The sequence below is a fragment of the Aotus nancymaae genome, unplaced genomic scaffold (assembly GCF_030222135.1).
Source record: "Aotus nancymaae isolate 86718 unplaced genomic scaffold, 86718_ANA_hifiasm-v0.15.2.pri h1tg000028l, whole genome shotgun sequence".
Lineage (NCBI taxonomy): Eukaryota > Metazoa > Chordata > Mammalia > Primates > Aotidae > Aotus > Aotus nancymaae.
In genome coordinates, this window is record NW_026988441.1 from 28,427,520 (window position 1) to 28,453,482 (window position 25,963).

A 25,963-nucleotide genomic window follows, 5' to 3' on the forward strand; every position below is an offset into this window, starting at 1 on the left:
ACTGGGGTGAGGACAAGACTGGTGGGTGGGGGACCAGCAAGTGGGGAGACTGCATTCTTGTCCTGGTGCAGCACCAAATTGGTGGGTATCCTCAGCTGGCCCTTGACTGCCCAGCTGCCACTGTCTCTCCACCTGCCAGGTGCTGGGGAAGGAGGGTCATGGACCTCCCTCTTCCATCTCAGAGCGCTGGAGAAAACCAAATAAAATAAAATAGAAGCAGCAGGACCACTACACTAGAGAACTACCAGATATCAAACTGAATACAGAAAATCCACACAAGCCAGAGTTCTGCCCCTGCTGAGGAAAGAGCTGGATTTATGCCACTTTATTAGTAATTGAGAGGGTCTTTTTCTTTTCTTAAGGATTTATCTGAAGCAATGGAAATGATGGAGTCTCAGACACTACTGCTGACACTAGTGGCTGTAAAGGTAAAAACAGTTTTTGGTTCACATACACCATGGATGGAAGGGCAGGCTCCATTCACCATGGGGAGGGAGTCCCCACCTGCCTGAGCTTTTCTTTCACATTTAACAGATGGAGAACAATCTTGCTGAGTTTGAAAGAAGGGCAGAAGAGAATTTATTAATAATGTGTAAGGAGAAAGAGAAGCTACAGAAAAAGGCCCATGAGCTGAAACGCAGGCTTCTCCTCTCTCAGAGGAAGCGGGAGCTGGCAGATGTTCTGGATGCCCAGGTCAGTTGTAAGTGACACTGTGACCAGTTAGTGTTCCCAGTGGATCTGTCCCATCTCCTCTGTTTCGGGTAGCATTCGTGGTAGGGTATCATCGTGCCCTGGCTTCTAACTCTGTGTTGGGCTTTTAATGCCACACTTTTGCTGGTCCTGGTGTTGGGTCTATGACACTTTTAGAGGATGAGGTTACCGTGAACCAATAAGGGAAGCATGCATCTTCTACACACTTGTGCAGAGACTTCCTGACAGCCTGATGGTTACAAGCAGTGACAGGATGACATGCTCTGGGCCTGCCCTGGGGGGTCAGGGTGCTGGTGGGAAGCACATCAGTCCTAGTGCTATGTGGTCAGCTCTGGGACAGAGGTGTCCATGTAGGAGAAGGACAGGAGCGAAGCCCTGGAACCCAGAAAGGGCTGATCAGCAGGGGCGGGCCCCCTACCCAGTGGGTGAGTTTCCTGTGGTTGTTGGAACAGAGTCCCACAACCTGGGTGTGCAAAACAACTGGAATTCATTCTCTCGTGGTTCAGGAAGCTGAAAGTCTAAGATTGAGGTGTTGGTGGTTGGCTCTGTTTGAAGGCCGTGAGGGAGAATCTCTCCTGGCCCAGTCTTTGGCCTGTGAATGGTTATCTTCTTTGTGTCTGTCCACACGTCCTTCCCCCTGTGTGTGTGTCTGGGTCCCTGTTTCCCACCTGGACACCAGTCGTGTTGGATTAGCGCCCCCCACACAACCCCCCATCACCTCATGTTAACTTGATGACCCTGATAAAATCCATATTTTCAAATAAGGGTGCATTACAAGTACTGGGAGTTGGAATATCAGATATGAATTTGGGGGGATCCAGCTCAACCCCTAACGTCCAAAATTTTCACATGAGCACTCCTGCAGCTAGACCCTGGGCTGAGTACATGGACTCTGACCTTAGGGAGCTGAAAATGGAAGAAAAAGAGACAAACCCAGTTGACCCTTAAACAACATGAATTTGAACTGTGAGGCTCCACTTAAATGCAGATTTTTTTCAGTAAATATTTGGAAAAAGTTTTGGAGATTTTTGACAGTTTGAAAAAACTCACAGATGAATCTCATAGCCTAGTAATACTGAAAAAATTGAGAAAAAGTTAGGCATGTCATGAATGCATACATATTTGTCCCAAGCGCAACGTAGTGACACTCGGTCTCTACAAATTTTTTTTTTTGGGTAGAGTCTTCCTCTGTCACTGTCACACAGGCCGTAGTGCAGTGGCACAATCTCAGCTCACTGCAACCTCCGCCTCCCAAGTTCAAGCAGTTCTCACACCTGAGTTTCCTGAGTAGCTGGGAGTACAGGCACACACCACTAAATTTTCTATTTTTAGTACAGACAGGGTTTCGCCATGTTGGCCAGGCTGGTCTCCAACTCCTGACCTCAAGTGATCCACCTACCTTGGCCTCCCAAAGTCTAGGATTATAGGCCTGAGTCACCATGCCTGGCCAATCTCTATAAAAATTAAAAATTAGCCAAATGTGGTGGCACACGCCTATAGTCCCAGCTACTCAGGAAGCTGAGGCAAGAGGTTTGCTTGAGCCTGGGAGGTGTGGAGGCTGTAGTGAGCTATGATCACTCTACAGCACTCCGGCCTGGGCAACATACTGAGACCCTGTCTGCAAAAAATATATATGTGCAGTGGCTCCCACTTGTAATCCCAGCACTTTGGGAGACTGAGGCAGGCGGGTCACTTCAGGCATAGGGTTCCTACCTAATCTCTAACTTGAAGACTTTGGCAGGAGTTTGAGACCAGCCTGGTCAACATGGTGAAACCCCGTCTCTACTAAAAATTTGTATATTAGCCAGGCGTGGTTGTGTGGACCTGTAACCCCAGCTACTCAGGGAGACTGAGGCGCCAGAATTGCTGGAACCCGGGAGGCAGAGGTTGCAATGAGCCGAGATTGCGACACTGCACTCCAGCCTGGGATACAGAGCAAAACTCTGTCTCAAAAAAGTGTGTGTGTGTGTGTGTGTGTGTGTGTGTGTGTGTGTAGATGCTAGTCTATTACATGATTTTTGAATGTTATCAGTAAGGTTTCATTCAACAGTGGCTATCAGTAAATTTGGGGGGAGTCAAAAGTTATATACAGATTTTTGACTGAACAGGGTTTGGTACCCCAAACTCCCGCGTTGCCCAAGGGTCAACCCTATGTTGTTTTAAACCCCCATGAAGACCCAGACAGCGTGTTTGGGGTGGGGATGGCCTTGTGAAAGCAGGCGTTTAGGCACAGTGCTCTAAAGCAGGTGGGCCCAGCCGAGGGCCCAAGCCTGGAACCACTGGAAGGCAGACACGCATTCCCAGTGAGGGGCCTGGGCCACCTTACCATCTACTTGGCTCTCCTGGGGAGAGCTCACCTCACCCTAGGACACTTCTTGAGCTCTGATCCCTGAGGGGTCATAGAGAACAGCGCTGTATCTTTTTTTTTTTTTTTTTTGAGACGTAGTTTTGCTCTTGTTGCCCAGGCTGGAGTGCAATGGCATAATCTCAGCGCACTGTAAGCTCTGCCTCCTGGGTTCAAGCGATTCTTCTGCCTCAGCCTCCTGAGTAGCTGGGATTACAGGTGCCTGCCACCATGCCCAGCTAATTTTCTCTATTTTTAGTAGAGGCAGGGTTTCACTATGATGGCTAGGCAGGTCTCAAACTTCTGACCTCAGGTAATCCACCTGCCTCAGCCTCCCAAAGTGCTGGGATTACAGGCGTGAGCCACCGCGCCCTTATCTTAACCCTGCACAAGCCGTTAAACTTCCAGGGATGGGACTCCAGGATCTCCCTCTACATCCCCCGTCCCTTCCGCTTACAGGTCCAGATGCTCAGCCCCTTCGAGGCTGTGGCCAAACGCTTCAGGGAGCAATACAAGACGTTGGCCACAGCCCTGGACACCACCAGGCATGAGCTGCCCGTGAGGTCCATCCACCTGGAGGGAGACGGACAGCAGCTCTTAGGTAGGAAACGGGATGTCCCAGCTGCGTGTGCAGCAGGCGGGTGAGGAGCATGTGTAGGTGCTTCCCGTGGGTCCGATGTCATTGCCACAAGTGCCCTCTTCCCCATCTAAGGCAGAGGACAGGGAGGGCTGGCCAGGCTGTGGTTCCTCCAGGGTCTCGTCCTGAGAAAGTAACCACGCTGGGATTTGAACCTTGGGCAGTGGGATACACAGTGATCTGCCAAAAGGCATTTTGCCGGGGTGGCCTGTAGTCTTGAGTCCTGGGCCCAACAAATGTGCCTTAGTGGTTGAGAGGTGACAAGACCACCAACCCCACCCCGGCTTTCCCCCTCAGCAGAGCAGTGAGGGCCCTTTTAGGCATAAGGTTCCCACCTCATCTCGAGCTTGAAGACTTTAGCACGTGTGAGGAAAGGCACTGTGCTGCATCTTAAAGATACCTGTAAAGGTACAGGTATCTTCCCAAAGAGCAAGTTTTTGGCTGCCCTGGAGTTTGGTTCTTTTTGTTTCGTTTTTTGGAGACAGCATCTCTCTCACTCCTTTGCCCAGGCCGGAGTGCTGTGGTGCAGTCTCAGCTCACTGCAACCTCTGCCTCCCAGGGTTTAAGCGATCCTCCTACCTCAGCCTCCTGAGTAGCTAGGACTACAGGTATGCACCACCACACCTGGCTAATTTTTTTTTTTTTTTAATAGACACGGTTTCCCTATATTGCTAAGGCTGGACTTGAACTCCTGAGTTCAAGCAGTCCTCCCACCTTGGCCTCCCAAAGAGCTAGAATTACAGCCATGAGCCACCACGCCCTGCCATTGTTCTTTTTTCGGTGGAATCTCTTGCACAGTCGCCCAGGTGGGAGTATAGCTGCATAGCTCACTGCAGCCTTGAACTTCTCAGGATCTGCTTGGGTCCTCCCACTTCAGCTTCCTGGGTAGCAGCCTCCCCAGTGCTTCAGGCAGGCACCACTGCACCTGGCTAATTTTTTTTTTTTGAGACAGGCATTTGCTCTTCTTGCCCAGGAGAGCAACAAGAGCAGTGGTGTGATCTCGGCCCCCTGCAACCTCTGCCTCCTGGGTTCAAGCGATTCTCCTGCTTCAGCCTTCCGAGTAGCTGGGACTATAGGCATGCGCCACTACACCCAGCTAATTTTGTATTTTTGGTAGAGACAGGGTTTCTCCATGTTTGTCAGGCCAGTCTCAAACTCCTGACCTCAGGTGATCTGCCCCCCATGGCCTCCCAAAGTGCTGGGTTTACAGGCCACAGTGCCTGGTGCACCTGGCTAATTTTTGTTTATTTTTTGTAGAGACGAGGTCTGGCTGTGTTGCCCAGACTGATCCAGAACTCCTGGGCTCAAGTGATCTCCCACCGTGGCCTCCCAAAGCACTGGGATTCTGAATAGCTGTGAGCCCCGTTCCCAGCTGGGTTTCTGATTTGATGACTATGGTCACCTCCACATCTGCACTCTCAGGCTCCGTCTCTGCTCAGGTCCTTAGGTAGTTGCTGGCAACTAGCCTAGGGACTGTGAGTTTTCTGGTGCTGCCATACCAAGCAACCACAGAATGGTTGGTTTGAAACCAGAGAAACATTCCGTCGAAGTTCAGGGGACCAGAAGTCTGAAATCAGGGTGTTGATGGGATTGGTTCCCTCCAGGGCAGGCCGCGTGAGCCCGTCCTGTGTCTCCCCTGGCCGCTGGTGGCTGCTGGTGGCCCTTGGCGTTCCTTGGCTTGTGGCTGCGTCCCTCCATTCTCTGCCCATGGCCTCCTCCCTGGCTGTCTTGTTATTGAAAATTCCCACATCAGGCCAGGCAGGTGGATCACAAGGTCAGGAGTTGAAGACCAGCCTGGCCAAGATGGTGAAACCCCGTCTCTTACTAAAAATACAAAAAAATTAGCCAGCATAGTGGCGTGCACCTGTAATCCCAGCCACTTGGGAAGCTGAGGCAGAAGAATTGCATGAACCGAGTTTGCACCATGGCACTCCAGTCTGGATGACAGAGCAAGACTCTATCTCAAAAAAAAAAAAAGAAAGAAAAATTCCCCGCAGGGCCGGGTGTGGTGGCTCACACCTGTAATCCATGCACTTTGGAGGCCAAGGCGGGCGGATCACCTGAGATCGGGAGTTCAAGATCAGCCTGACCAACATGGTGAAACCCCGTCTTAAAAAAAAAAAGAAAGAAAAATTCCTCGCATCTGATGAGGACATCAGTCACTGGATTAGGGCCCACCCTAATGACCTCATTTTAATGCCACCCTGTCCACAAAGACCCTGTTTCCGGTTAAGGTCACAGTCACTGGGAGTGGAGGGTAGGAGCAGAACGTACATATTGCAGAGGGCATAATTCAGTTCACTGCTGGAGGGAGAAGAGGCTGGCTTATAAGGTGCTTGAAAGCCTCCCAAAATGTGACTCTCATGTACAGTTGGCCTCAACGTGATGCGTACTGGGGAGAGAGGTGTGTTGTCCCAGTGCAGGTGACACAGGTCCCGCAGTTGCAGGCCTCCCTCTGCTCAGGGGCGCAGGGAACAAGGACTGGTGTTTTTAAGTTGCCCATGGTCTGGCTGGGAGGCCTCGGGCATTCTCCCTGGCACAGCACAGCCTTTTTCGCATTGGCATTGGTTTCTGTTGAGGACACCACAGTGACATTTCAGTTCTGTTCCAATGCCCTCCTGGATGGTGGACATGCCTGTCCCACAACTGCAGACCGTGGGGCAGAGAAGGCACCCGGCCTGAATGTCTTCTTGGCTTCCGCTTCTTCCCGTGCGCTCTCCACGGTTCTAGCACGATAACCGAGCCCCACGGGAGCAGCCTGTCGGCCTCTCCACTTGGGCACGCCTTGCTTGGGGCACCATGCGATCCAACCCTCACCATCCTTCGTCCCCTCCAGACGCCCTGCAGTGTGAACTGACGACCACTCAGCGTCTCCTGGGAGAACTGGACCTTGGCAATTCGGAAGAAAATGTGCAGGTGCTGGACTTACTGAGCGAACTCAAGGACGTGACGGTGAAAAAGGACCTCGAGCTCCGAAGGTATCTCAGAAAATGCTTTAAGAAAATGGTGGTACCCTGTTTCCTCAGGGCTGTTGGTGGCTGCACTGTTGGGATGGTGCCGAGTTCCCCTTGGGGTTCAGAGGAAGTTCAGTCCCCTGAGCGAGCTGCTCTCTTCCTAGCCATTGCACGATACAAGAATGGCCAGCAGGTGTCATTGTCATCCCTATTGTGGATGACAAAATCATCCAGCAGCACCCGCCTTGCCTTTCCTTCCTTTTTCTTTCTTTTTTTTTTTTTTTTCCCAGAGACAGGGTCTCACTCTGTTACCCAAGCTGGAATGCAGTGGCAGATCTCAGCTCACTGCAGCCTCAAACTCCTGGGCTCAAGTGATCCTCCCACCTCAGCCTCTTCAGTAGCTGGGCCTGCAGGTGTGCGCCACCATGCCAAGCTAATTTCCCTTTTCTAGCTCACTGAGTCATTTTAGAGCTAATGGGGATTCTAGGTGAAATGAGGATCATATATGCTACAAGTCGGGTCCTGGATTCACAGAGTGTAAGACTCAAGCTGAGCAGGGGGACGAGAAGAGCAAAAGAGCTCACAGCCCACCCAGAAAAAATCCACGGAAGGGCTGGCCGAGGTGGCTCATGGCTGTCATCCCAGCACTTTGAGAGGCCGAGGTAGGAGGATCACTTGAGGCCAGGAGTTCAAGACCAGCTTGGGCAACATAGTAAGACCTTGTCTCTATTATTTATTTATTTATTTTGAGACAGAGTTGCCCAGGCTGGTGTGCAATGTCACGATCTTGGCTCACTGCAACCTCCACCTCCCAGGTTCAAGTGATTCTCCTGCCTCAGCCTCCCAAGTAGCTGGGATTACAGGCACCCGCCACCATGCCCGGCTAATTTTGTATTTTTAGTAGAGACGGGGTTTCATCATATTGGTCAGGCTCGTCTCGAACTCCTGACCTCCGGTGATCTGCCTGCCTCAGCCCTCTAAAGTGCTGGGATTACAGGCAGGAGGCACTGCGCATGGCCTCTTTATTTAAAAAGTACACAATTTAGCCAGGCTTGGTAGTGCATGCCTGTGGTCCCAGCTACTCAGGAGGCAGAGGTGGGAGAATCATCTGAGCCTGGGGAGGTCAAGGTAGCAATGAGCTGTGATCGTGCCACTGCACTGCAGCCTGGGCAATAGAGTGAGACCCTGTCTCAAGAAAGAAAAACAAATTCCATGGAAGATCTCAAGCAGCTGGAAGAGAAAGGGTATCACGTCTCATTCACATCCTCAAAGTAACCCAGCAGCACAGGCGCCCTCAGAATAACCCTGTTCGTGTTTTCAGTGTTTGTGTTTTCAGTGCCTTCCAGAGTAAGGTTCCAGGAGAATGTTTCTTGAACTTCTGATTGATAGAAATAGCCCAGATCTTAAAGGACTGTGCGGTGGCTTACACAGAGTACATATCCTTATGGGTCCAGCCCCCCAAACCCATCAAGACCCCCCTCTTTTTTTTTTTTTAACCTCCCCCTAGGAGATTTCTAGCCATGTGCTTTTTTCCACCTCTTCAGAAGAGAATCTTGTCTCTTGCTTACAGTGCTGTATCTTTTTCCTGAGTTGCCTAAAAGATTGGACAAGGACTCATGCAAAACAGCTGCCACCCACTGTGAGATTTCTTCCTCCTGTGGGTGGCCGTGGATCCGTTCAGGACACCTAAGGGTCATAAAGCCACAGTGTCACTCCCGGGATGACTTACTGAGCCATGAACGGCGGAACCCTCATGACCCAGTCGCCTCTTTCGGGCCCCACCTCTCGTTGCTGCCACAGTTGGGGGTTATTATTATTATTATTATTGAGACAGGGCTTCGTTTTCATTGCCTAGGCTGGAGTGCAGTGGTGCAATCTTGGCTCACTGCAACCTCTGCCTGCTCGGCTCAAGCAGTTATCCCACCCCAGCCTCCCAAGTAGCCAGGACTACAGGCGTGCACCACTGTACCCAGCTAATTTTTTTTTTTAATTTTTTGTAGAAATGGGGTTTCACCATGTTTCCCAGGCTGGTCCTGAGCTCCTGGCCTCAAGCCGTCTGCCTGCCTCAGCCTCCCAAAGTGCTGGGATTACAACACTGTAATCCTACCTTACCCGGCCAGGGGATTATTATTTTTTTTAATTTGGAGATGGAGTTTCACTCTTGTTTCCCAGGCTGGAGTGCAATGGTGTGATCTCAGCTCACCTCAACCTGAGCCTCCCAGGTTCAAGTGATTCTCCTGCCTCAGCCTCCCAAGTAGCTGGGATTACAGGCATGTGCCGCCATGCCTGGTTAATATTTTGTATTTTTAGAAGAGACGGGGTTTCTCCATGTTGGTCAGGCTGGTCTCGAACTCCCAACCTCAGGTGATCCACCCGCCTCAGCCTCCCAAAGTGCTGGGATTACAGGTGTGAGCCACTGCTCCCGGCCAGGATTCACTTTTAATGGGAGTTTGGGAGGGGACGGATATTCCAGCCACAGCAGCAGCACAGCATTGAGCTCCCTGAACATTTCTTGGATGAATGAGTCTTTCCTTTCGTGCCTGGTGCTGTTCTTGGGGGGTTTCCCTGATGGAGTCTTTTTAGACAGGTCTTGTGTGCTGGCCCTTTCCCACTGAGCACGTGGGGCATGTGAAAATCCGCACGTGGCAGCCCCTCGTTCACCACACATGTGTGCTTCACCTTGGAGGGTGGAAGCCGTTATTGGTTCTCTGATCCTTGACAGGAGTTTCGCCCAGGTGCTGGAACTCTCCGCAGAGGCGAGCAAAGAGGCAGCCTTGGCAAACCAGGAAGTCTGGGAAGAGGGTCAGGGCCTGGCGCCTCCTAGCCAGTGGTATTTCGATCAAGACACCACCTGCGGAGAATCTCGGGGAGCACCCAAGAACATGCCCCTGTCTGAGGACGACACCCCTGGTACCTTGTCAGCCCCTACTCAGGCCACGTTCATCAGCCCAAGAAGGGAAGACGTTTCTTCAAGCAGCCAGGGAGAAGCCACGTCCTCTGCCGCTCACTCAGGGAGGGACTTGGGGTGACTCGTGACATTCAGGACACTTGAGCACTTTATACACTACCCTAGCACTGGAGCTGTTTTTTAATGTGATAATCTTATTTGATACTTAAAAAATAAACCCGTTTTGCAGTTGAAGCCCTCGTTTTCTATGAGGGGGCCGGTTGGAAGACCTGTGTTGTCTCGAGTTCTTCTGAATGACTGGTCCTGAAATTCAGGACCCCCACGATATGCTGAGTATCCCGCTGTCACGATTATTTCATGTCCTTCAGTCACAAGGGTGGTTTTGGGACAGCAAGTTAGGAATTGGCCCTTGAGTGGACATATTTCATTTTTTTTCATTAGTGATTTGGAAATGTAATTCTTTGTTGTTGTTGTTCGTATGTTTATTGTCTTTATCTGAAAAATCCTCATCAAAAATTGTTTGGTTTAGCTCTCAGCAGCCCGCTCCTGAGCTCTGAGGAAGCTTGCCTTCTTTTGAGCTACCTGATCTTTCTTCTGAGGAAGGGACATTTTGGGGTGGTTCCAGCTCTTCCTCTTAACTTCTTTCTTGGGCTTCTTTTCATAGACTGGATTCTCTCATATAGGAGCGTGAACTTTTTATACATCTCCTCCATCATGTCTGGAGTATGCTGTTCTTTATGTATTGAGAGAACTGTTTCTTGTAAGCATCTTCATCTTCTGCCGTTAGGTAGTGCGTGTCATCTGCAACATTCTGGCCCACGGTGTGCTTCTGCATTAAATTCCTTGCTTTCAGAATCCTAACCAGGGAATCGTTTGGTACTGTGAGGGATAACAAACCTCCATCCACAGCTCCCTTCGGGGTGCTAAAAACTTTATTGCCAGTGGTAGTTCTGGCAAGGCCTGCATCCAAATAGCAGGTGAAGGCACCTGGCCGGACATCAGTGCTTTCCACGTTGTGTTCATCACCAGTCACCTCCACTTGGCCCTCGTAGATCTTGTCCGTGCCAAACCTACTGAGAAGCCTGCGGGCCAGCAGCAGGCCAGTACGGTACGCTGCAGCGTCATTTGTCAGGCCAACCTTCATGCTGTATTTTGACAGTCCGTGTGCATATGCTGCGCAGACTATCATTTCCCCCCCATACGGGCGTAAGCATCTGACAAATGATATCTCTGTTACACGAACTATCATCCTGTATTTGGGTGTGTTGTATTTATTTTTATCCTGTATCATCAAGCGTTTCCGAGCATAGTAATCAGTTTTACCCTTGTCTTCTAAATTTCACTTGGTATCTCTTAAAGTAGGCCTATTCTTTTTTTTTTTTTTTTTAACTTTTTTTTTTTTTTTTAAGACGGGGTTTCACCATGTTGGTCAGGCTGGTCTTGAACTCCCGACCTCAGGTGATCTGCCTGCCTTGGCCTCCAAAGTGCTTGGATTACAGGCGTGAGCCACTACGCCCAGCCAAGTAGGCCTTATTCTTAACAACTTTAACAAACCCCAACCTGCAGAACAGAGACCCGCAGGCCCAGCAGCGCTAGGGGGTCAAAAAGGCTAGAAATGCAATTCTTTATTAGAACTCAAGTTTGTATTTGTAAACACTGAACAGAAGGGGTAAAACCAAAACGATCCACATCATCCTCCCCGCCACCCCAGCTTCTGGGGCAAAGTAGGGGGCTTTTACTTTAACCCCTGACTGGCTCTGGGTCTCGGGCCTGAGATGCTTTTATAAGCTGGTAACTGGGTCCCGGGCAGCCTCGCAAAACTGCTGAGTCCCTGCCTTGCTGGCAGCTTCGGGAGGTTGCTGGGTCCCCGACTCTCTGGCAGCCTGGAGAGACTGCTGGGTCCTAGCGTCCCAGACCTTGACCAAATGCTGGGTCCCAGCCTTTGTTTGCTTTTTAGACAGGGTCTTGCTCTGTCTTCTGGGCTGGAGTGCAGCAGTGCAGTCACGGCTCACTGCAGCCTCGACCTCCTGAGTTCAAATGATCCTCCTACCTCAGCTTCCTGAGTAGCTGGGACCACAGGCATGCACCACCATATGTGGCTAAAAATTGTTTTGGTGTGGCAGGGGCGTCTCGCTCTTGCTGTGTTGCCCAGGGTGGTCTTGAATTCCTGGGCTCCAGTGATCCTCCGACCTCAGGCCCCCAAAGTGCTGGGATTACGGGCATGAGCCATTGGGCCTGGCCCCAGTTTTCATCCAAACTTCTACCCTAATCCCATTGTCTCAGTCCATCCAGGCTGCTGTAACAAAATACTATAGACCACATGGCTTAGAAAGAGAAGTTGATTTCTTGCTTCTGGAGGCTGGAAGTTCCAAGTTTAAGGTGCTGGTAGAACTGGAGTTTGGTGAGACGCTGATTCCTAATTGACTGACTTCTCACTGTGTCCTCCTCACATGGTGGGAAGGTCAAAGTGAGAGGGGAGACCCCCTCCCCGTCTCTCTCCTCACAGGCCTCCACCTCCTCCCTCCGGATGAGAAGGAGGGTAAAAATGAATCCATGGTCAAGCGGCTTGCTGACACCACCGACCAGGCCATAATGAGGCCCAAGGACTGGGAAGATAATGCCCTTTTCAGTTCCCACCTATCTATAAGCCTTGAAAAAGTTGCAAAGAATGTTATCACTACCAGCCAGAGCCCAGAACTAGGTCATGTCCTCCATGTTTGCACAATCCAAACCCCCCCTTAAAGTGGCATCTGCCACCAAGTAATTTACTGCCTTTGTTCAGCTCCCGTAACCCTTTCCCTTCTTTCCTTTCCACCTATGCCAAATGTAAATTAGCAAATCGATGAAAGCCAAAGACTGTGAGGTAAGCTGCCCGGCCAGTGGGTAATAACACAATTTCACCTCTGCTCCCCCTTTAGAGTCATAAGCCCCTAAAAAGGGAAAGAAGCTGCTTCTTGGGGAGCTCAAGATTCACCTGTGTTGCCCAGGCTGGTCTTGAATTCCTCGCCTGGGCAACACAGGTGAATGAGGCTTTAGCCCTCTGCAGCTCCAGCCGAATAAAAAGCCACTTCCTTCCTCAGTTCAGTGTTGGAGAGGTTTGTTTTCTGCCGCTCCTGCTACAAATGGAGCTCCCGTGGGCTTTTTTTTTTTTTTTTTTTGAGATGACAGACTCTTGTTCTGTCGCCCAGGCTGGAGTGCCAGTGGCGTGATCTTGGCTTACTGCAACCTCCGCCTCCCAGATTCAAGCAATTCTCCTGCCTCAGGCTCCTGAGTACTCGGGATTACAAGTACGCACCACCACACCTGGCTAATTTTTGTATTTTTAGTAGAGATGGGGTTTCACCATGTTGGCTAGGCTGGTCTCGAACTCCTGACCTCAAGCAATCCACCCGCCTCAGCCTCCCCAAGTGCTGGGATTACAGGCATGAGCCACCACGTCCGGCCCCTTGTGTCATTCTTTGTCTTGACAAATCTGCCTGGTTGTCCCCAGTGAGTCCAGATTGGGTTTCATATTGCAGTGTCTGCCTTCCAGCTTTTAAAATTTCTGCAAACTGGGGCAAATGCAGCAGATTTGGTTTGGGGCTGTTTAATATTGAGGGACCTCAGGCAGTCTCTTTGGTTCAGCCAGCCTTCCATAGTGCTTTTTTTTTTTTTTTTTTTTTCTCATTTTTGAGACAGAATCTCACTCTGTCACCCAGGTTGGAGTGCAGTGACATGATGGCTCACTGCAACCTCCACCTCCCAGGTTCAAGCAATTCTGCTTTGGCCTCCTGAGTAGCTGAGACTACAGGTGTGTACTACCACACCCAGCTAATTTTTGTATTTTTAGTAGAGATGGGGTTTCACCATGTTGGCCAGACTGGTCTCAAACTCATGACCTGAAGTGATCCGCGTGCCTTGCCCTCCCAAAGTGCTGGGATTAACAGGCGGGAGCCCCAGCGCGCCTGGCCCCATCAGTGTATTTCATTTCAATTTGCATCTGGCACAATGGACACTGGCAAAATGAACAAGTAAGGCAAACGCAGTTTTGAAATCTAGCCTGGCACCCGGCAAATGTTTGACATTCTCCTACTCCCTTTTGCTGTGTGACCTGGGTAAATGACTTCCCCTCTCTGAGCTGCTGTCATCTCTGTAAATGGGGAAGAGTGTGGGTTGAGCTGCGTCTCACCAAAATTCATATGTGGAGGTTGTAACACAGTCCCTCAGCATGTGATTGTATTTGGAGTTAAGGTCATTATTAGAGAAGTAATTAGGTACGGTTATCAGAACCTTCCAAATCAGCACAGAGAGGAGGAAAAAGAACCACAGAGAAGGAGGAGAAAGGAGTGCTGGCCTGGGTCCCTGGTGCTGGGAACCAGCTGGACGCGAGGACACACCAGGCACAGCCAATCCCTTGTGGGTCCGCAGCGGGGGCACCCCGGGATGATTATGGGGTCTTCCTAGGGAGAGCTCACAGTCCCAGCCAAGGCTCCTAATTGCCCGGGGTCAGTGGGTCACTGAGCTAATCCTCCCGAGCACATCAGGGGTGTCTGCCATCACTGAGGGGGGCTTCCAGAACTCCCTGGAACCTAATCAAGTCCAATTAACCAAAAAGGCAGGAATGTGGGCTGGGGCCTCAGCAGGGCTGGGGGGCTTCTCAGCAGGAGACCGGACTGGCCCAGAGACTGTCTCACTTGTGGGAAACAGACCCCAGGTCCCAGCTCCGTCCAGAGCAGGGAGGGAGGGAACCCAGGCCCAGGTCAGTGGGGTCTCTGTTCAGCGGGGCTTTGGGCTGTGGGATCCAGATGCAGGGACACCAGCCTTGGTGGTTAATTTCATGTTCTGCTCACAGACGCATGAGAATTTAAAAGCCACATGTCAGTAAGGCAGACAGAGGAGGACAGATATTGCATGATTGCACTTACAGGAGCCACAGGGAATAGCCAATTCCTAGAGGCGGAAAGCAGAAGTGAGACTCCCAGGGCCTGGGGGAGAGGACTGCAGACGGACTGTTTCAAGGGCCGGGAGTGATGAAAAATGGGGGGTGTAGATGGTGCTGGTTGCACACACCGGGAATGCATTTAATGTCACTGAATTGTACCTTCCAAGTGGTTAACATGATCAATATCATGTATATTTTACTACAATGGCAAGAAAAAGAGTTTGAGTCTAAATTTGCAATCAGCAGGTAACCACTTAAGGAAATTGGTTCATTAATGTATAATTTGATTTATTAGTTGCACACAATGTTTAACTATTTGGCAAAATGTACTCACTAGATGGGAATGCTTAATAAACTGAACATTAAAAATTGCAGGGGAGGCTGAGGTGGGAGAATTTCTTTCTTTTTTTTTGAGATGGAGTCTCGCTCTGTCACCCAAGCTGGAGTGCAGTGGTGCAATCTTGGCTCACTGCAACTTCTGTGTCCCGGGTTCAAGCGATTCTCCTGCCTCAGCCACCTGAGTAGCTGGGATTACAGGCATGCACCACCATACCCGGCTAATTTTTGTGTTTTTAGTAGAGACGGGGTTTCACCATGTTGGTCAGGCTGGTCTTGAACTCCTGGCCTCAAATGATTCGCCCTCCTCGGCCTCCCATAGTTCTAGGATTACAGGCGTGAGCTACCGCGCCCAGCCATGCACTTACCTTTTTAAGGAATGAAGAGTTACGTCTCGCACAGACTCCCAATAGTGGCAGGTAGCACTTAAAGGAGGGGTGTGTCCCAGACCTGAGACCCTGGGTGGGGACTGCACCAGCGTCATCCGGGGTAGAGTGTAAGTCTCAACCCTCTGTTGGTGACCCTCAGCTCAACTCTCTGACCATCACCTGGCCTGGTAGGGTCAGTCCCCGAGACAGTCCCTGTGCTGGGAATTACAAGTGTAAACCACCATGCTCTGCCTATTTTCCCAAATATTTAAACACTGCCATGTAACTAATAAATCAAGCTACACATTTCATGAACTAATTTCCTTAAACGGTTAAATTCGAATTTCAAACTGAAAATGTTTATTTCTTTGCCATTGTAGTAAACTGTACGTGGGCCAGGCCCAGTGGCTCACGCCTGTAATCCTAACACTTTGAGAGGCTGGGGGGGGCAGATCACCTGAGGTCAGGAGTTTGAGACCAGCCAGGCCAACATGGAGAAACCCCATCTCTACTAAAAATACAAAAATTAGCCGGGTGTGGTGACACGCGCCTGTAATCCCAGCTACTCAGGAGACTGAGGCAGGAGAATCACATGAACCTGGGAGGCAGAGGTTGCAATAAGCTGAGATTGTACCACTGCACTCTAGCCTGGTTAACAGAGTGAGACTCTGTCTCAAAACAAAAACAAAAAAACTCTACACGATTGATCATGTTAACCACTTGGAAGGTACAATTCAGTGACATTAAATGCATTCCCGGTGTGTGCAACCAGCACCATCTACACCCCCCATTTTTCATCACTCCCGGCCCTTGAAACAGTCCGTCTGCAGTCCTCTCCCCCAGGCCCTGGGAGTCTCACTTCTGCTTTCCGCCTCTAGGAATTGGCTATTCCCTGTGGCTCCTGTAAGTGCAATCATGCAATATCTGTCCTCCTCTGTCTGCCTTACTGACATGTGGCTTTTAAATTCTCATGCGTCTGTGAGCAGAACATGAAATTAACCACCAAGGCTGGTGTCCCTGCATCTGGATCCCACAGCCCAAAGCCCCGCTGAACAGAGACCCCACTGACCTGGGCCTGGGTTCCCTCCCTCCCTGCTCTGGACGGAGCTGGGACCTGGGGTCTGTTTCCCACAAGTGAGACAGTCTCTGGGCCAGTCCGGTCTCCTGCTGAGAAGCCCCCCAGCCCTGCTGAGGCCCCAGCCCACATTCCTGCCTTTTTGGTTAATTGGACTTGATTAGGTTCCAGGGAGTTCTGGAAGCCCCCCTCAGTGATGGCAGACACCCCTGATGTGCTCGGGAGGATTAGCTCAGCGACCCACTGACCCCGGGCAATTAGGAGCCTTGGCTGGGACTGTGAGCTCTCCCTAGGAAGACCCCATAATCATCCCGGGGTGCCCCCGCTGCGGACCCACAAGGGATTGGCTGTGCCTGGTGTGTCCTCGCGTCCAGCTGGTTCCCAGCACCAGGGACCCAGGCCAGCACTCCTTTCTCCTCCTTCTCTGTGGTTCTTTTACCTCCTCTCTGTGCTGATTTGGAAGGTTCTGGTTCACATTTGCTTGAAAGACCCATTTAGTTTTCCTTTGGCTTTTATTTTTCAATTTTTGATTGTTTTTGAGACAGAATCTCACTCTGTTGCTCAGGCCAGAGTGCAGTGGTTCCATCCTAGCTCAGTTCAGCCTTGAACTCCTGGGCTGAAGCGATCCTCCTGTCTCAGCCTCCTGAGTAGCGGGGGACTACAGGTGTGTACCACCACATTCAGCTAATTTAAAAAATATTTTTTAGTGACTGGGATCTCTGTCTATTATCCACACTGATCTCAGACTTTCGGCCTCAAGTGGCCCTTCTGACTCAGCCTCCCAAAGTGTTAGGATTACAGGCGTGAGCCACTGTGCCCAGCCTTCTTGGTTTTTTACTTGAGAGCAAAAGAAGATTCCTCAACTGGGCTGCTTTCTTTTTCCCAGGAATTTCCCTATAACCTCTGCAGATGCCTTTTTTTTTCTTTCTTGAGATGGAGTTTTGTTCTTGTTGCCCAGGCTGGAGTGCAATGGCATGACTCGGCTCACCGCAACCTCTGCCTCCCAGGTTCAAGTGATGCTCCTGCCTCAGCCTCTTGAGTAGCTGGGATTACAGGCACCCACCACCATGCCGGGCTAATTGTTTGTATTTTCAATAGAGACAGGATTTCACCATGTTGACCAGGCTGGTCTCGAACTCCTGACCTCAGGTGATCCACCTGCCTCGGCCTCCCAAAGTGCTGGGATTACAGGTGTGAGCCACCGTGCCCAGCCTGCAGATGCCTTCTGATAAATCTGTGCCAGGCATGGTGATCTGAGTTGCTGTGGGTGAGAAAAAAACACTTAATTCACAACAGAAGCCTGATATCAGCTAGCTAGCTAGCTTTTTTCCTTTCCTTCCCTCTCTCCCTCCCTGTCTGCCTCCCTCCTTCCCTCCCTCCCTCCCTCCCCCACCACCCCCCCCACCCCCCCGCCTCCTCACTCTGTCACCCAGGCTAGGCTCCTGGCCTCAAGTGCTCCTCCCGCCTTAGTCTCCCAAGTAGCTGGGACTGCAGGTGCAACCACCATGCCCAGCTAATTTTTTGATTTTTATTTTTAGTAGAGATGAGGTCTCACTATGTTGCCCAGGCTGGTCTCAAACTCCTGTCCTCAAGTGATCCTCCCACCTCAGCCTCCCACAGTACTGGGTTTCCAAGTGTGAGCCACCGTGCCCAGCCTCGTGTGACTTTTAAAAGCATTTCATCACAGCATCGTATGGGAGTGTTCATTAACTGCATTTTGTCTCTTTTCCTCTTTTAATGGATTAAAAATGACCCATGTGTGTTCCTGCTGAAAAGGACCCTGGAGATTATCCGAACATTCCCCCCCCCACCACGCCCCCTGCTCCACGCACACAGCAAAGCAGCTCTGGCCAAGTCACAGCCTCCAGAGCGCCCTCCACCCTCGCACTGTGCTTCCTCAATAACCCAGCCTGGGAACATTCCCAAAAGGGGCCGGGAAGCAGCTCACTCAGCAGATGTTTGGTGATTTCGGAAAACAAAAGGGTCGGCGGGTCACATCCATCAGCTCCCTAAAGAGTCCTCCGGGACTGCGCCTGCTGTGCGGCTTGGCACGGCCCACATCACAACGTCGCAGACTTTACATCTTTACTGTCCTTTTAATCACTTCTGCGGGGGGATACCTCAACTTACAAACCATGTAAATATTTTCCTTTCGGCACCAAACTTTCCCCTGGGGAGCTGGAAAGCTCAGCTGGGGTCTTTCCATCTCTGGCCTTCGGGTCCAGGGCTGAACTGTGATAGGAGCATTTGTACCAGCCCCCCGGAGTTGCAGCAAGAGGTACTGTCAGGCTTCAGGGACAGAAGGCTGTTAGGACTGTCACCCTCCACATCTGGTGTGAGGGACCACAGGATGGGAGAAGGCAGATACATGGAGTTTTGAGGCAGATTGGTGGGCCTTGGCAGTTGCTGAACTAAAGTACACCTGCAATCATGAAGCCAATTAAGATGAGAGTGTGCTGGGCGCACTGGCTCACGCCTGTAATCCCAACACTTTGGGAGGCTGCGGCGGGCAATCGAGGTCAGGAGATCGAGACCATCCTGGCCAACATGGTGAAACCCCATGTCTACCAAAAATAAATACACAAATCATCTGGACAGGATGGCGCATGCCTGTAATCCCAGCTATTCGGGAGGCTGAGGCAGGAGAATTACTTGAACCAGGGAGTCGAGGTTGCAGTGAGCTGAGATCATGCCACTGCACTCCAGCCTGGCAACAGAGCAAGACTCCATCTCAAAAAAAAAAAAAAAAAAAAAAAAAAAGGCTGGGAATGGTGGCTCACACCTGTAGTCCCAGCACTTCGGGAGGCCAAGGCAGGTGGATCACTTAAGGCCAGGAATTTGAGACCAGCCTGGCCAACATGGTGAAACTCTGTCTCTAATAAAAATACAAAAATTAACTGGTGTGGTGAGCGCCTGTGATCTCAGCTACTCAGGAGCCTAAGGCACAAGAATCATTTGAACCTAGGAGGCAGAGGTTGCAGTGAGCCAAGATCGCGCCACTACACTGCAGCCTGGGCGACAGAACGAGATTTCCATATGAAAAAAAGAAAAAGAGAGCTGTGTCCAGTGCTTCTTATTAATCAAAACCGGCACATGAATAGAACATACAATTAAGAAAATTGTCTATCGTTGGTAACGCGGAAGAAATCAGTTTCAGGGAAGTGACAGGAGGGAGAGAAACAGCCTGATTGGAAAGGAATGGAGAATGGGAGGAGAGAAATTGGAGAACTTAAGGCCAATATCAGAAAAATAAAGCAGACCCATACAAAAACCAAATAAGGCTGGTGCAGTGGCTCATGCCTGTAATCCCAGCACTTAGGGAGGCTCAGGAGGGAGGGCCGCTTGAGCCCTGGCATTTGAGGACCCCCTTCACTTGGGAGCTGACTATACCTAACCACCCCACCTAGCTAGACCCTGTCTTTACAAAAACCATAAAATTTGCCTGGTGTGGTGGTGCTCACCTGGAGTCCCAGCTACTTGAGAGGCTGAGGTGGGAGGATCGCTTGAGCCCGGGAGATGAAGGCTGCAGTGAGCTATGATCATGCCACTGCACTCCAGCCTGGGTGACAGTGAGACCCTGTCTGAAAAACAAAACCAAACGTCAAAAATCATGATGCCAAGTGGAAGAAGCTAGTCACAAAAGGCCACAGAGTGTGAGATTGCTTTGATCTGAAATGCCCAGAACAGGCAAATCCATAGAGGCCGGAAGCAGATGAGTGGCTGCCAGGGGCTGGGGGAGGGGGCGTGGGGAGTGACTGCGGATGGGGACAGGGTCTCCTTCTGCGGGGATGAAATCTTCTGGAATGAGATAGAAGTGATGATGGTTGCACAACTGTAAGTATACAAAAATCTAATGATTAAATAGATTTTAATCAGTAGTAAATACCACAGTATTTACATACCACAAAGTTCACCCAATGAAAGTATAGATTTACTATAAAGATATACTATAATATAGATTTACTATAGATTAACTACTTTCATTGGGTGAACTTTGTGGTATGTAAATTCTACCCCAATTATACTCCTCAAAAAAGATGGCTGGAGGAGGGGCAGTGTGTGGGGGCCTTCCAGAGCCAAAGATTATTGGAGCCGAGGCAGGGGAGGGGCTGCTGGCTAGGGAGGCGGGAATGAGCCAGCCGGGCTCACAGGGCAATGAGAGGCCAAGTCCCGGGGTGGGGCAGGGATGGCAGAAGCTGGGGGCTGGATGGGGGCCTGGGGAGCTGAATGATGAGGGAGCCTCGGAAGCTTTGCATGAACAAGCGATGAGACAAATGTCCTCTCCTGCAAACCCCTGCCACCATGCCCCGGTCCTGGGAGCCGGCCCCTCCCACTCTCGGGCTGCCTGGCCCCAGTGTCCCTAGGCTGCCGTTTATGGAGCATTGACTAGGTCCAGGCTCAGGGCTGGCCTTACATTCCTGGGTTCCCGTCCCCGCTGGTGCCCTGTGGGGTGAGCCCTGACGTCAGAGGTTCTAGAACACACCTGTTTAGAACTGATCTGCAGAAATATTGGGAGCCACTGAGGGCTGGCACCTGGTATACTGGCCTGGGAGCCGGTGTCTGTAGACACTTGGTGATGGCAGGAAAGAAGGGGAGGAAGTGGTCACCTCCCCTGGGGGCTTTCTACGCCTGTCCACCTCCCCCGGGGGCTTTCTACGCCTGTCCGCCTCCCCCGGGGGCTTTCTGCGCCTGTCCGCCTCCCCCGGGGGCTTTCTGCGCCTGTCCGCCTCCCCCGGGGGCTTTCTGCGCCTGTATGCCTCCCCCGGGGGCTTTCTGCGCCTGTCCGCCTCCCCCGGGGGCTTTCTGCGACTGTCCGCCTCCCCTGGGGGCTTTCTGCGCCTGTATGCCTCCCCTGGGGGCTTTCTGCGCCTGTCCGCCTCCCCCGGGGGCTTTCTGCGCCTGTCCGCCTCCCCCGGGGGCTTTCTACGCCTGTCCGCCTCCCCCGGGGGCTTTCTGCGACTGTCCGCCTCCCCCGGGGGCTTTCTGCGCCTGTATGCCTCCCCCGGGGGCTTTCTGCGCCTGTCCGCCTCCCCCGGGGGCTTTCTGCGACTGTCCGCCTCCCCCGGGGGCTTTCTGCGCCTGTATGCCTCCCCTGGGGGCTTTCTATGACTGTCCGCCTCCCCTGGGGGCTTTCTGCGCCTGTCCACCTCCCCTGGGGGCTTTCTGCGCCTGTCCGCCTCCCCTGGGGGCTTTCTGCGCCTGTCCGCCTCCCCTGGGGGCTTTCTGCGCCTGTCCGCCTCCCCTGGGGGCTTTCTGCGCCTGTCCGCCTCCCCTGGGGGCTTTCTGCGCCTGTCCGCCTCCCCTGGGGGCTTTCTGCGCCTGTCCGCCTCACCTCGGGGCTTTCTACGACTGTCCGCCTCCCCTGGGGGCTTTCTACGCCTGTCCGCCTCCCCTGGGGGCTTTCTATGACTGTCCACCTCCCCTGGGGGCTCTCTACGCCTGTCCACCTCCCCTGGGGGCTCTCTATGCCTGTCCACCTCACCTGGGGGCTCTCTACGAGGTCTCGACCTCACCTGGGGGCTTTCTGTGACTGTCGACCTCACCTGGGGGATTTCTACACCTATCTCATCTAGGGGACCATGCACCTACCTTTCTTTCTTTTTTTTTAATTTTGAATGCTCACAATATATTTTTATTTTATAATTATTTTTAGGGATGAGGTCTCAGTATGTTGCCCAGGCTGGTCTTGAACTCGTGGGCTCAAGTGATCCTCCCACCTCGGCCTCCCACAGTGCTGGGCTTACAGGCATGAGTCACTTCACTGCGCCCAGCCCTGAAAGCTCACAATATGAAACCCATTGCTTAGGGTACAGGCAGGGCACCTACCTTTCTTTTTTTTTTCTTTTTTTGAGATGGAGTTTCGCTCTTGTTACCCAGGCTGGAGTGCAATGGCGCGATCTCGGCTCACCGCAACCTCCGCCTCCTGGGTTCAGGCAATTCTCCTGCCTCAGCCTCCCAAGTAGCTGAGATTACAGGCACGCACCACCATGCCCAGCTAATTTTTTGTATTTTTAGTAGAGACGGGGTTTCACCACGTTGACCAGGATGGTCTCGATCTCTTGACCTCGTGATCCACCTACCTCGGCCTCCCAAAGTGCTGGGATTACAGACGTGAGCCACCGCGCCCGGCCTGCACCTACCTTTCTTATCTGGAGGGCCATTCCCCTGCCCACCCTACCCAGCGGCTGCCTACATCTCACCTCACCTGGGGCCTGTCTGTACCTGATCACCACATTTGGGGGTTATCTATACCTGCCCACCTCACCTGGGGGGCCGTGTAGCCACCCCTCCACTTGGGGGTCCATGTCCCCATTAACCACCTGGGGGCTGTCTACACCTGTCTATCCGTCTCACCTAGGGGGCCATGCACCCACCCACTTCACCTGAAGAGCTGTGTGCCTATCTACCCTCCCCAGGGACTGTCTACACCTGTTCACGTCACCTTGGGGGCTGTCTATACCTGTCTACCTCATTTGGGGGTTACCTGTACCTGCCTACCTCACCTCGGCAGGCCATGTACCCACTCAGTTCACCTGGGGGCTGGTGTGCCTGCTCACCTCACCCGGGGCTGTCTACACCTGGGTTGGACAGGCTATTGGCCGGAGTGGCCATCCCCAGGCTTAGCTCCAGTAGACAGAGGCCTCCCGAGGGGCTGAATGAGGCCACCCACGGGGAGCAGAGGCTGTCGAGCCCCCTCTTCAGCCCCCAGCGTGTGCTTGGAGCTGCTCGCAGCCTGGTGGCTCCTCAGCTTCTGCCTGGGCCAGGTTGTGTCCCGGAACATTTCTGGCACTGAGCTGGCGTCTTCTCCAGGACAGACGCTGCTGGCGGAGCTGAGGCAGACCAGGCCGTTCACGGTGGTGCTTTTATTTCCAGCCTGCTTGCCAGGGTGTCTGCTGGTGCTCAATCGTGTCTGGGCCTCAGTTTTCTTTTTTTTTTTTTTTTGAGACCGAGTTTCACTCTGTCACCAAGGCTGGAGTGCAGTGATGCAATCTCAGCTCAGTGTAACCTCTGCCTCCTGGGTTCAAGCGATTCCCCTGCCTCAACCTCCCAAGTAGCTGGGACTACAGGTGCCTACCACCATGCCCAGCCAGTTTTTTGTATTTTAGTAGAGACAGGGTTTCACTGTGTTGGCCAGGATGGTCTTGATCTCCTGACCTCGTGATTTGCCCTCCTTGGCCTCCTAAAGTGCTGGGATTACAGGCATGAGCCACGGCGCCTAGCTTGGGCTTAAGTTGTCTTTTCTTTCTTATTTTTTTTTAAACCAACTCTTGCTCTGTCACCCAGACTGGAGTGCAGTGGCATGATCTTGACTCACTGCAACCTCTGCCTCCCAGTTTCAAACAATTCTCCTGCCTCAGCCTCCCGAGTAGCTGGGACTATAGGCATGAGCCACCACACCCAGCTAATTTTTGTATTTTAAGTAGAGACGGGGTTTCACCATGTTGGCCAGGCTGGTCTCAAATTCCTGATCTCAGATGATCTGTCTGCCTCGGCCTCCCAAAGTGCTGGGATTACAGGCGTGAGCCACCGCACCTGGCCAGGGCCTCAGTTTTCTTATCCCGGTGCCATCCAAGGTCGCATTCCTGCTCTCATGTCACAGAAGCCTCTAAGAAGGAATGATCAGGTTCAGATGCAGCCTAAGAGGCAGGATATGGTGCCAGCCACCAGACCGCAGTGCCTGGGAGGGTCTGACTCAGAGCTGCACTGAGGGCTTGGGTGCAGGTAAAAAGGGCCGCAGGCGGCATCTCCACCCTCCTCCCCAGACAGATGCACACCCCTGCCCTGCTCCTGCCTTCCACCTGTGCTCACCTGTAGGGACACAGTGAGGTGGGTAAGTCTAGGTAGCTCCCAGGTGAGGTGGGTGGGGACATGGCCCCAAGGTGTGTGTGGATTATTCCTAGGTGAGGTGGATGGGTATACAGCCCCCAGGCAAGATGCACTGGTATAGACAGCCTCCAAGTGAGGTGGGCAGAGACATGGCCCTCCAGGTGAGGTGGGCGGGTGTAGACAGGCCCCAGGTGAGGTGGGCAGGTGTAGACAGGCGCCTGGTGAGGTGGGCGGGTGTCAATAGTCCCCAGGTGAGGTGGGCAGGTGTAGACAGGTCCCGGGAGAGGTGGGCGGGTGTCGATAGTCCACAGGTGAGGTGGGTGGGTGTAGACAGGCCCCGGGTGAGGTGGGCGGGTATCGATAGTCCCCAGGTGAGGTGGGCGGGTGTAGACAGGCCCCAGGTGAGGTGGGCTGGTGGGTATAGATAGTCCGCAGGTGAGGTGGGCAGGTGTAGACAGGCCCCAAGTGACATGGGCTGGTGGGTATAGATAGTCCCCAGGTGAGGTGGGCAGGTGTAGACAGGCCCCAGGTGAGGTGGGCTGGTGGGTATAGATAGTCCCCAGGTGAGGTGGGCAGGGACAAGGACTCTAAGTGAGCCAGGTAGGTATTGTAGGCATAGATAATTCTGAAGTAAGGTGGGTGGGTGAATGGCCCTCAGGTGGGGTGTGTAGGTATAGACAGCCCCAAGACAGAATGGATTGGTGTAGTCCCCAAGTGAGATGGGCAGACCTGACCCTCCAGGTGAGGTAGACAGGAACATGGTCCTCCAGGTGAGATGGGCAGGTATGGACAGACCCCAGGTGAGATGGGCAGGTGTGGACAGACCCCAGGTGAGATGGGCAGGTGTGGACACAGCCCGCAGGTGAGATGGGCAGGTGTGGACACAGCCCCCAGGTGAGGTGGGCAGGTGTGAACAGCCCCCAGGTGAGGTGGGCAGGTGTGAACACAGCCCCCAGGTGAGATGGGCAAGTGTTAACATCCCCCAGGTGAGATGGGCAGGTGAGAACAGCCCCCAGGTGAGGTGGGTAGGTGTGAACACAGCCCCCAGGTGAGATGGGCAGGTGTGTATACAGCCCACCGGTGAGACGGACAAGTGTGGACATAGACCCCAGGTGAGATGGGCAGGTGTGGACACAGCCTCCAGGTGAGATGGGCAGGTGTGGACACAGCACCCAGGTGAGATGGGCAGGTGTGAATAGCCCCCACGTGAGGTGGGCAGGTGTGAACACAGCCCCCAGGTGAGGTGGGCAGGTGAGAACAGCCCCCAGGTGAGGTGGGTAGGTGTGAACACAGCCCCCAGGTGAGGTGGGCAGGTGTGAACACAGCCCCCAGGTGAGGTGAGTAGGTGTGAACACAGCCCCCAGGTGAGGTAGGCAGGTGTGAACAGCCCCCAGGGGAGTTGGGCAAGTGTGGACATAGCACCCAGGTGAGATGGGCAGGTGTGAACAGTCCCCAGGTGAGATGGGCAGGTGTGAACAGCCCCCAGGTGAGGTAGGTAGGTGTGAACAGCCCCCAGGTGAGATGGGCAGGTGTGGACAGCCCCCAGGTGAGGTGGGCAGGTGTGAACAGACCCCAGGTGAGATGGGCAAGTGTGAACAGACCCCAGGTGAGGTGGGCAGGTGTGGACACAGCCCCCAGGTGAGATGGGCAGGTGTGGACACAGCCCCCAGGTGAGATGGGCAGGTGTGGACAGCCCCCTGGTGAGATGGGCAGGTGTGGACAGCCCCCAGGTGAGGTGGGCAGGTGTGGACAGCCCCCAGGTGAGGTGAGAAGGTGTGGACAGCCCCCTGGTGAGATGGGCAGGTGTGGACAGCTCCCAGGTGAGATGGGCAGGTGTAGACAGCCCCCAGGTGAGATGGACAGGCACGGACAGGCCCCAGGC

At 52.7% G+C, this 25,963-nt stretch overlaps 1 protein-coding gene and 1 pseudogene across 2 annotated transcripts in view; one reads left to right on the forward strand and one right to left on the reverse strand.

Annotated features, from left to right (window-relative positions):
- Window positions 1-9,788, forward strand: part of HAUS8 (HAUS augmin like complex subunit 8) — a 29,897-nt gene extending 20,109 nt beyond the window's left edge. For both annotated transcript variants that reach the window (XM_064381666.1, XM_064381665.1), the window contains exons 7-11: window positions 363-428; window positions 535-693; window positions 3,515-3,656; window positions 6,529-6,670; window positions 9,369-9,788. In XM_064381666.1, coding sequence (XP_064237736.1) covers window positions 363-428; window positions 535-693; window positions 3,515-3,656; window positions 6,529-6,670; window positions 9,369-9,675 — 816 coding nt within the window. In that variant the 3' untranslated portion in view covers window positions 9,676-9,788. The remainder of the gene's footprint in view (window positions 1-362; window positions 429-534; window positions 694-3,514; window positions 3,657-6,528; window positions 6,671-9,368) is intronic.
- A 254-nt stretch (window positions 9,789-10,042) lies between these two features.
- Window positions 10,043-12,145, reverse strand: LOC105710971 (large ribosomal subunit protein uL18-like; annotated as a pseudogene).
- Window positions 12,146-25,963: the final 13,818 nt, after the last annotated feature.